The sequence below is a fragment of the Borostomias antarcticus genome (genome assembly GCF_949987555.1).
Source record: "Borostomias antarcticus genome assembly, chromosome: 6".
Classification (NCBI taxonomy): domain Eukaryota; kingdom Metazoa; phylum Chordata; class Actinopteri; order Stomiiformes; family Stomiidae; genus Borostomias; species Borostomias antarcticus.
In genome coordinates this window covers 10,332,264-10,343,406 of record NC_140239.1, presented here as the reverse complement: position 1 = coordinate 10,343,406, position 11,143 = coordinate 10,332,264, and the positions used below count along the sequence as shown (strand labels likewise).

Below are 11,143 nucleotides of genomic sequence, written 5' to 3'. Positions count from 1 at the left end.
TCTCCTCTGACCATCAATCCTCCTTCTAACCCTAGGCTCCTGCTCTTTTTGCCTTCTGGCTGGCTCAAAACTATAATGTTGTGGTCCGTCATATGTTCCTGCATAAATATTTACCTCCTCTTCATTGTCAAAACTAGCCATGTCTCGTCTCTCTAATGCTTTTTAAATTATCGGACTCCGCCCGTCTACGTCACTTCCGGTTTAGCGATTGCAGATCTCAACAAAATCACACGCACTAACTTTCAGAGATGTAGTGACTTAATTGCTACTATACTATATTGCCACAAGTCTGTCAAAAACTGCCAAAATATAACTCATAACCCAAAAGCAGTTTGTGTGACACGACAAAGCAAAGCCAAGAGACATTAAAAAACCTTGAAACATTTTATTCATTCCAGTTTCAAGTCACTGTAGTTTCATTTTAACAGCTCAAAACACTCCAATGAGCCCTTGGGTCCTACAATAGTTTACCTGTAAATATACAGACTTTTTTTTAAGACAATCTATAAATGCGGAAGTAAGTCTTTCGTCAGTGCATGGTTTATGATCAGAACAAGGAGGGGTTGGGTAAACGCTGAAGGAGAACTTCCAGAGGAGGAGGAAGATGAGGTGAGGGAGGAGGAAGATGAGGTGAGGGAGGAGGAAGATGAGGGGAAGGAGAGGAAGGACGGTTAGGGCGTGGCTGATAATGGCGGTGACAGGTGACGCTGGTCCGGGTACTGAGGCATTCCTGATGATTTGGGAGATTGGATGTGATGTCATGGAACTGGACAGGAAGTGAATGAGTGTGTGTGTGTGCCAGGCTACAGGGGCTTGGCTGGGTGGCTGTTGTGGTCCGTGTTGTTGCTGTCTGGCCCAGCGCTGGGGGTGAGTCTGTGGTACAGCTCGGCTGCGGTGCCCAGCGTCTCAGCCGTGTCCTCGGGGTAGCGCGTCTGCAGGTCCTCGTTGGCCACGTAGTGCGTGTCGCAGAACTCTGAGAAATAGCGTCCCACTTCGGCGTGGCCGATCTCCAGGGGCGAGGAGTGAGGCTCCAGGTTCTCTGAGGAGAGAGGACAGAGCCTCAGCAGGCTGTGGGAGCTGGAGCCAGGCCAGGTGTGTGAGTGCTGTAGCCTGATCTTAAGCTAACAGAGCAGTGACAGGAAATAAAGTACTATCTGACATTGACAAGACACATTCCTATTCTCACCCAGCTCCTCTTATGAATTACAGTTGTTCCATCAGACCTCGTCTTGTTGACTAAACTACCAGAGTAGAACCACCACTCAGGTTCCCAGCAGACCTACCCTGGGCATCGCAGTGAACCACCCCTAGCATGCGTACAGGTGTTCAGGTTCCCAGCAGACCTACCCTGGGCGGCGTAGTGAACCTAGCATGCGTACAGGTGTTCAGGTTCCTCCAGCAGACCTACCCTGGGCATTGTAGTGAACCTAGCATGCGTACAGGTGTTCAGGTTCCTCCAGCAGACCTACCCTGGGCATCGTAGTGAACCTAGCATGCGTACAGGTGTTCAGGTTCCTCCAGCAGACCTGCCCTGGGCATCGTAGTGAACCTAGCATGCGTACAGGTGTTCAGGTTCCTCCAGCAGACCTACCCTGGGTGGCGTAGTGAACCTAGTATGCGTACAGGTGTTCAGGTTCCTCCAGCAGACCTACCCTGGGCAGCGTAGTGAACCTAGCATGCGTACAGGTGTTCAGGTTCCTCCAGCAGACCTACCCTGGGCGGCGTAGTGAACCTAGCATGCGTACAGGTGTTCAGGTTCCCAGCAGACCTACCCTGGGCGGCGTAGCGGCAGGTGCCGTCCTGCACCAGCACGTTGTAGAAGGGCTGTCCGGCGCCGCTAGGGAGCTGGTGGACCCGCATGGTGGTGATCCACTCCTGACTCATGGTGCAGCGGGGGTCCCAGCCATAGACCACACAGCTGTACCCTGACCTGGGTCAGAGAGAGACATGGAGGACAGGGGGGGGGGCAGGTTCAGAGAGAGACATGGAGGACAGGGGGTGGGGGGGGCAGGTTCAGAGAGAGACATGGAGGACAGGGGGGGGGGGCAGGGTCAGAGAGAGACATGGAGGACGGGGGGGGGCATGGAGGACAGGGGGGGGGCAGGGTCAGAGAGAGACATGGAGGACAGGGGGTGGGGGGGACAGGTTCAGAGAGAGACATGGAGGACAGGGGGGGGGCAGGGTCAGAGAGAGACATGGAGGACGGGGGGGGGCAGGGTCAGAGAGAGACATGGAGGACAGGGGGTGGGGGGGCAGGTTCAGAGAGAGACATGGAGGACAGGGGGGGGGGGGGGCAGGTTCAGAGAGAGACATGGAGGACAGGGGGGGGGGGGGGCAGGTTCAGAGAGAGACATGGAGGACAGGGGGGGGGGCAGGGTCAGAGAGAGACAGAGGACAGGGAGGAGGGGGGGCAGGGTCAGAGAAGAGAGAGACATGGAGGAGGCCAGTACCTCCAGTAGGAAGGGTTTGGTCATTCTACCTCTTGTGTTTCATGATGAGGCCTACGGAGTACTGGACCTCCAGGTGCTGGGGGGCGCTGCGCCTCTTCTCCTCGGCCGGCACCGGGTGCTTCTTGTGCTGGATATGCTCCAGGGTGTGCTGCACCAGGTAGCCCACCGCGCCGTGCTGGGACGGGTCTAACGCCTGGATGTGCTGCAGGATGTCCAGCACCTGAGCATGGGGGGGCACCAGGAGATAGACTGTGTCACTCGGTCATGGACGGTCATGGACCAGGAGATAGACTGAGCCATTCGGTCATGGACCAGGAGATAGACTGTGTCAGTCATGGTACAGGAAGACACACCAGGAGATAGACTGTGTCACTTATGGTCTAGGAGATAGACTGTGCCAGTTGTTAGCCAGCAGGGGGAGCTGTGGTCATGACAGCAGGCAGGTGGAGGTCTTGTCCAGACCAGAGCAGTGCCTGGTATGACTTGTGTAGGTGGAGTGACAGGAACCAGTATGGTGTCTGTCCTTAGGTATTTACATGTTAACTTACCTGTTCAAAACGTGTTTGCAAGGCATTCTTTAATCCTATAATGACTAGTATTCATACACTATGGTGTAATTAACAACCATGCCATGGTGAGATGTCTTCATAATGACTGGGATACACACTAGGGTTTAACAACCATGTATTTAACTACCTTTCTGGCCAGATGCCCAGGTGAAAACTATAGTGAGGTGTGTGTGTGTGTGTGTGTGTGTACAGTATGTGTGTGTGTGTGTGTGTGTTAGGGCTGCACAATTAATCGTGAATTAATCGAAATCGCGATTATGACCTCCGCGATTAACTAATCGCAAAAGGCCGCAATTAATGTGATTAATAATTTTGCTTTGAATTGAGTGTGCTAGGACTACATGGACGAATCACAGGCGCTTATGCTGTCTGACCAATCACATGCATTCCCACTGAGTGCGCCGTGCGCAGCAATTTCACTGAGAAGACAGATAGCAGTAGGTCAAGACAAGTGTCACAAGAGTACCTGCAGCCGTGAGTAGTGAAACAATGAGAGAAAACGAGGTCAGTGAGTTAGTAGCAAGAAAGGGATCAACGTCCGTGATTTAGGAGCATTTTGGTTATTGTATATTAATATTACATATTAATCGCAATTATTAATCGCAATTACCATTTTGAAGCAAATAATCGCAATTATTATCTTTTATTCATAATCGTGCAGCCCTAGTGTGTGTGTGTGTATATGTGTGTGTGCGTGTATGTGTGTGTATATATTAGGGATGCAACGATTGCAAAATTCTGGGCCGATGCCGATGCCAATGTTTAAAATAACAATCCGGCCGATGCTTATTTTATAAAATTTGTATTCCCCCTTTTGTGCCAGGGAAACAAAGAAATGAAGTGTTTGGTTCCAAAACGCCGATTTTTATTTCACTTTAATTTAAAAGCAAACTACACGTGCGTTTGCGGCGTTACGTCACAGATCTTCTCTGAATCTGCAGCTGGGTAGGCTACGTTTTGCAACAAAAAAAGACGTAATTGTTGCAACATAACATCGGCCACTACCATCGGTGAATGTCATTTTATTTGCCGATGGGCTGATGGCAGTCAACAAGGCCAACGCGATGCTGATGTTCGGCCTATGTATCGGTGCATCCCTAGTATATATGTGTGTGTGTGTGTGTGTGTGCGCGTGTGTGTATGTGTGTGTGTGTGTGTGTGTGTGTGCGTGGGTGTGTGTATGTGTGTGTGTCTGACCTTCTCAGGCCAGATGCCCAGGTGGAAGTAGAGTCGCGCCTGCAGCAGGAGGTACTGGACGTTGTCAGGGTTGATGCTGAGGTAGAGGTCCAGAGAGTCTCTGAGCAGCTGGTACGACTTCTCATTCCCCTCCCTTAACACAGGATCAACACAGGGTCAACACAGTTAACACACCACAGGGCTAGCAACACAGGCTTAACACAGGGTCAACACAGTACAGCAACACAGGGTTAAAGGGGCATAGTCACCCTTGTTTCAGAAGATATTTGGATTAAATACTTAAATTCTGTGTGCAGGCCTTTTTAAAATCACTGTCAGTGTAGACATTTCCTGTAAATGGGAAATACTGTGCCAAAATTGCGGCAAAATGTCAAAGAGCGATGTCACTTGACACTTTTGCTGCTATTTTGCTGCGGTATTCCCCATATTCAGGAAACGACTACACTGACGTCACTTTTAAAAAGGCCTACGAACAGAATTTAATCCAAATAATCAACTGAAACAAGTGTGACTGTGCCGCACAACAGTCAATTTAACACACAGCTGTTCATCCATCCCTCCCTCCCTCCATCCCTCCCTCCGCAAACACACCCACCTACCCTTCCATCCATCCATCCCTCCGCACACACCCACCTACCCTTCCATCCACATAGCCATCCATTCCATCTATCCATCAATCTGCAAACATCCCTCCCTCCGAGGTCAGAGGTCATCCACGGGAGCGCTCAATCATGGCTGAGTAACGAGGGCCAGCCCTGTGCTCACCCTCTCTTGCCGATGTTCAACAGGTTCCCCACCATCCTCAGCAGGACCTCAGTGGTGGTGATGGCGCTGTAGTAGTCTGCTGTCACCTGGTGGCCAATCAGATACTCGCACTCCTTCACCGTCAGCTGCTTGCCTTTGCCGAAGGCATCGATGTAGACAAAGTCGTAGATATCGCCGCTCCTGTCGTGTGGAACATGAAGCTCGTATCAAACCTGAGTCCAAACATGACTCCAAACAACGTAGGGTTAACCAAGCGCTTTTCTAGAGGTGTAACTGTATGAACATTTCACATCACGATTACAGTGACTGAAATTATCATGGTTTATCATTATACTGGTTATTGTTACATCCCTACGCTATTCACGGTGGTTTAATGAACTGTATACAACAGCTGGCTCCAACCGCACGGTAGGCACCGGCAGCCGTGCCATAACCACGTTGTACAAAAGCAATAACACACTTGAGGTCGTGCTTTGTCGTGGTTATTGGCGCTCCGCTTCACGTTGTGCCCTACGACCGCAGCGCAGCCGTGCCAATAACCACGAGAAAGCACGACCGACCGTGTTATTGCACACTATCTGCACTATCTGTTAGTACACACTATCTGCAAGAGAAACAGGTGGGCCTAAACACAGGCGTTCTTCTTCGTCTTCTTCTTCTCGTGTTTCTGCGAGGCCTCCCGCACTCACCCGCTCTGCTTCTGGCACCAGCGCAGCAGGAAGTGGTTGGGGAAGTTGACGGGCTCCAGCCGCACCCCCAGCCGCCTGGCCAGGGTCATGTACACCACAGAGAGGCTGATGGGTATTCCCGTACGCCGGAGGAGCACCTTGGAGAGGACGACACGCGGCGTTCAAGACTACGCAACACTAAAATCCCCAACAATAACACACAACGTTTACGATGACCGTTAGATCCACCCTGCGCAGTCTCTGTGAGAATGATCTACGTGGTCACGAGTGGCCGTAACACGGATGGTGACGCCTTCACAGGCCAAGCACAGAGGACAGTAATACAGCAAACAAATGCTTCATAATGTCTCTGTTTGCAGTGGTAATGCATAGGTTTTCATTAGATGTAGGAGTTACGAGGGTTGTGGTAGTTTGGTGGATGTAGGAGTTAAGAGGGTGGTACAGTAGGAGTGAGGTGGATGTAGGAGTTGTATCTGGGGGATATAGGAGTTGAGGGTTGTGGTAGTTTGGTGGATGTAGGAGTTAAGAGGGTGGTACAGTAGGAGTGAGGTGGATGTAGGAGTTAAGAGGGTGGTACAGTAGGAGTGAGGTGGATGTAGGAGTTGTATCTGGGGGACGTAGGAGTTGAGGGTTGCAGTAGCTTGGTGGATGTAAGAGTTCTACCTGGTGGATGTAGGAGTTGAGAGGATTGTAGTAGTCAAACTCGTTGCCCTTGTACTGGAGCTGCTCAAACAGGACAGAGTTGAGGGCCAACACCGTCTGTCTCTGGAGCTCCAGGTCCTCCACAGAGAAGCAGTCTTCTGGAACAGAGAGAGGACGCCCGCCTGGTGAGCTGGAGGGCAGAGAACTAACTACATGTGAACATGGGAGAACTGTGGCTCAAAGAGCTGTGTCAAGATACATATGACTTCACAAGCTGGTGTGTTTTAGTGGTGTCTAAAGACCGGCGTCTTGAAGGCCCCACTAATTTAAGAGGCTGACCCACATCTTCAAGTAGTGTTTTTCAGCCCCAGACCAACACTGCACTACTACTACTACTATTACTGCTACTGCTGCTGCTGCTACTATTACTGCTACTACTACTAACTTACTTACTTACTTACTACTACTATTACTGCTGCTGCTACTACTACTATTACTGCTGCTGCTACTACTACTATTACTGCTACTACTACTGCTACTACTACTATCACTATCGCTACGACTACTACCACCACTACCACTACCACTACTACTACTACTACCACTACTACCACTACTACCACTACCACTACCACTAATACTACTACTACTACTGCTACTTCTACTACTACTACTACTACTATTACTGCTGCTGCTACTACTACTAATATTACTGCTGCTGCTACTACTACTGCTACTACTACTACTGCTACTGCTACTACTACTACTATTACTGCTACTACTGCTACTACTGCTACTACTGCTACTACTACTACTACTACTACTACTACTACTACTACTACTACTATTACTGCTACTGGTACTACTACTATCACTAGCGCTACGACTACTACTACTACTACCACCACTACCACTACTACTGCTACTACTACTACCGCTACGACTACGGCTACTACCACTACCACTACTACTACTCCTCCTCCTCCAGTAGCACATCTTGGGAGGACATGCCTCAGCGTCCTCCCCAGTCCCAGACCGACCTTGGGCCGCCCTCAGGCTGGGGTGGGCGGGGTTCCTGGCCCTCAGCGTCTTCTGGACCTTGTCGGTGATCTCGTCCAGCTGGGCTGAGATGCTGTCCAGGGAGATGTCGGCCAGCGGGTTGCAGTACTGGTCCACCAGGAGAGCTCCTGCAACACAGGAGAGGAGACGTCTGCTGGCACACCTCGCACTTCTACTGCTTTACCCTAACCCCTCCGGCAAGATGTCACACCCAACACATAAAGAGCTACCCTCAGCCTGTCTGTCCGTCCGTCTCGCTATCCAGACTTTCCTCGGACGCCGTCCGCCTTCATGTTTGGCAGGGGCAAGGGTACTGGACAGACCGTGACGGAGTCCGATTTTTAATTAATTTACGTTGTGGCACATTTTACCATGAAATAATGCCAGCCAATAGAAATACTGCTCTGAATAGAACCCACCCCCAGCTTTCCAGCTGCCTACTACAGTTTATAATCATCTATCCTGCTCATCAGCCACAAGTAGCTGCAGCTGTGCCCAAAATTAGTGCGGCTGCCCTGATACACTGAATTATTATCTTACGCCAGACTGGACTTGCCAAACACAATAAGTCTGTAATGTTCTAGGGTAGACGGGTATATAATGGACTAAATGGCCCATTTCTGATTGCTCCAATGGGTATCAAGACTAGCAGATAAATTGATTTGATGGGCTAAGCTGGAGTGATAGCAGATGTACAGTATTTAGTTGGTGTCCATAGTGCTCCAACGAGTATCAGAACTAGTTTATGTTATGCGATTATTAAGACTGAGTGTGTGTCTGCTTGCAGAGTGGTTTGTAATAGTAGTGGTTGGTAATAGTTAGTGAATGTTAGTAGTGGTTGGTTAGGGTTAGGAACGGTTTGGATAGTTTGGAATTTTGGACATAGGGCCTAATTTACAACGTAGCACATATGTTGTTGATTGATTTAGATCATTTTCAGGTGCTTCCATGTTGCCCCTTGTTTGGGAATTAAAGTCTTGCTAATGCTGGCGCAATGCAATGGTACAGGCTAGCATCCACTACCAAACTCACGTAAATACTCCACAGTGCACCCAAGGCAAATAAAATATGAGGACAGTCTGTCGGGGGTTAATTTGAGTGTTTATACCATACTTTTTTCTTTTTTTTTTTAAAGTCAAACTATAATTGAGTCCTTTACTTTGTGGGGACCTATTTTCTCTGTGGAAGTATGGTGGCACTTAACATTACCTAGGAATGTAAACACCGACACTACATTCATAAATAACATTAAGTATCGCTCCATCGAGGTTAGTTAAGACCTTAGTAAAGGTTTGTTGAGGTTGGTTAAGGTTATTAAAGGTTTGTTGAGACTCGTTAAGGTTATTAAAGGTTTGTTGAGGCTAGTTAAGGCTAGTAACGTCTCACCCTCCAGTGCTGACTGCTGCTCAGGCGGCTGCTCCAGGAAGCTCTTCAGACTCCTTAGGATGTTCTGCTGTCGTAGGAAGTACAGGATCTTCTTAGCATAATACTTCAATGTCAGGCTTTTCCTATGGACAGGAGGGAAAGAAGAGAAAGAAAGCAAAACAGAGAGAGAGGAAGAGAGGAGAGATAGAGAGTCAGAGAGGAGAGAGCGAGACAGAGAGAGAGAGAGGACAGAGATAGAGAGGGATAGAGAGAAACGTTGAGAGATTATTCCCATTCTTCCGTGTTCCAGCGGTCTAGAGAGGTTGCGTGACCAGGCGCCGGTGTTGTAACTTCTCACCTCTGGTCGGTGTTCAGGATGGAGAGCAGCTCATCCTCACAGAAGTGCTCTGGTGCTCCCAAGGACTCGATCTCAGCAAAGCTGTCTCCCAGCACCTGGCCAACGCAAGGCTGAGTTACAGATCTCTGGGTTAGTGATCAACAAGCCAGCCAATCTCACACTGCTACTCCAGATCCAATACACACACACACGCATGCACGCACAGACACAAATACTGTGAGCTACTCACAACTTCAGTGAAGAATCTCTTGGAGATCGACACGACTGTCCTTCGTATCTGTAAGCCGACCGTATGCCGTGTTCTGTATTCTTTCAGCCAATCACAACACTCATTCTGGCCGTAATACTTCTGAAGTCTTGGCCATCTGCCGAGAGGTAGAGAGTGAGATGAGATGGTCAAGTGTTGTTGCTATTGTTTCCATATTAACGCTTAATGTAATTAGTCTAAACGATAGTCTGTTTGGTTGGTAAAACAAACTAAGATGAGTTGTGATACCTAACTGATATTATGCTAGATATTACTGGACTGAATGTGGATTTAGACCTATACAGGAAAAACTGCTGATATGCAGGTTCACACAGGGCTATTCCAGCATCTAAGAACCAGCGCTGGTGCTCTGCCAAGAGAAAAGCAATCAGCTAAGTACAGTAGCAGCTACAGCAAAGGTGGGGTAGTAATTAACCCACAGTTAGCGGTTCAGCAGAGTGGGTTGCAGTTCACTTATCAGTTGCATTCAAGATCACAAACGTAGGTTTTGGTATTCTCCAGCACAGTATGTGTGGTTAGTAGCCTTCTTCCGGTCCGCTAGCCCAGACGGCAACTGTAGCACCTATATATCCTGCAGCTAGTGCAATTGGCGTCGTTATGGAAGCCTGACTTGATAACGTTATGAAATGGTGCATCAGCAGAAGACTGACAGCTCCTTCACTACCACACTAACAGACTAATTTCCGAGAACATAAAATCTGTGCATTATCAAATCAGACACAGGGAAATCTATCTCAAGTCCGCATACTTAAAACTGTGATTAGGTTTTTTGCAGACAAGTCAATTCACCTGAGTTTGTACTGATGTTCCCAGACCTTCCCTCTTCCATGGCAGACGTCGTGTAGCCGCTTGCAGCTGCAGGACACGTTGCAGATGTCGACGTGTTTGAGGACGGGGAAGCACAAGATGTATTCGAGCAACTCAGCCGGTAGGTCTGTGAGTTTTTTGTTGTCTGTCTCAGAAATAATCCCGTTTAGACTGGGACCCCCTCCTCCTCCGGCCACAGGCGTCGCCATCTTGACTGTTTACCCCGGTTACCTCATCGCCCAGGCCCCGCCCCCTTCTGGTGCAGGGGGCCGGGCTTCAGCGTCATCACACCGAGGGGCGGGGCTTATAGATCTATGAAGCCAAACGATTCCTCAAAAGATGACTCGATTAGATCCAGCAGACGTTGCAATGCTTTTGGCTAAAATGTCTTCCACTCACTCGGTTCTCAAACAGCTCTCTTCCTATACCCCCCATATGTTAATCTCTACACTGCTATCTCACTATACATGTTTAGCTGTTTACACTATTATGATTGTTTGAAAGAAACTAAATATTTGACTGTTTTCAACAAGCACAAGTTTTTCAGAAAAATTATCTAGTCCAGTTTTTGATTACAATTTCTTACAGGAAAATGAATGATTCCGATAAAATCTCTAGGATTTAATAAAATAATAGCATCTAATGTCATGGTTGAATGGGGTGGTTAATGATGCAGATGCAGATTGCTTCAGGGGAAGTGTGCAAAGGCAGATCCACATTAGTCAGGTAGGTCTTGGGGGTCTTGGAAGAATACAGGCATATACTGCCACAACTTGTGCTAGATTCTAAAATTCTGGTTTCCTGTTAAACAAATGTGTGTGTGTGTGTGTGTGTGTGTGGTAGTGGTCTCTTGTGTAATGCGTTAGAGAGACAGTGGCATTGAGATACTGGAAGACAAGTGCCATTCTAATCATTCTGATCTGTTATTAACATGAAGCTCTGGATTTCAGGACTCCTCTACTCTGTGGATAGCT

General features: G+C 48.6%; 1 protein-coding gene across 3 annotated transcripts; it reads right to left on the bottom strand.

Moving 5' to 3' along the window:
- Positions 1-453: 453 nt before the first annotated feature.
- Positions 454-10,378, bottom strand: fbxo21 (F-box protein 21; the record flags this gene model as incomplete). Of its 3 annotated transcripts, none has more annotated exons than XM_084440432.1 (12): positions 454-1,039; positions 1,773-1,930; positions 2,480-2,670; positions 4,217-4,349; positions 4,982-5,161; positions 5,671-5,807; positions 6,334-6,470; positions 7,353-7,499; positions 8,758-8,879; positions 9,095-9,204; positions 9,324-9,459; positions 10,152-10,378. In XM_084440432.1, the coding sequence occupies 12 exons, from the start codon at positions 10,376-10,378 to the stop codon at positions 804-806; spliced, it is 1,914 nt and encodes a 637-aa protein (XP_084296558.1). In that variant the 3' UTR covers positions 454-803. The 3 variants fall into 3 exon arrangements, with proteins under 3 accessions (XP_084296558.1, XP_084296559.1, XP_084296560.1); XM_084440433.1 differs by having other exon boundaries at positions 6,334-6,467; XM_084440434.1 differs by having other exon boundaries at positions 9,095-9,189.
- Positions 10,379-11,143: the final 765 nt, after the last annotated feature.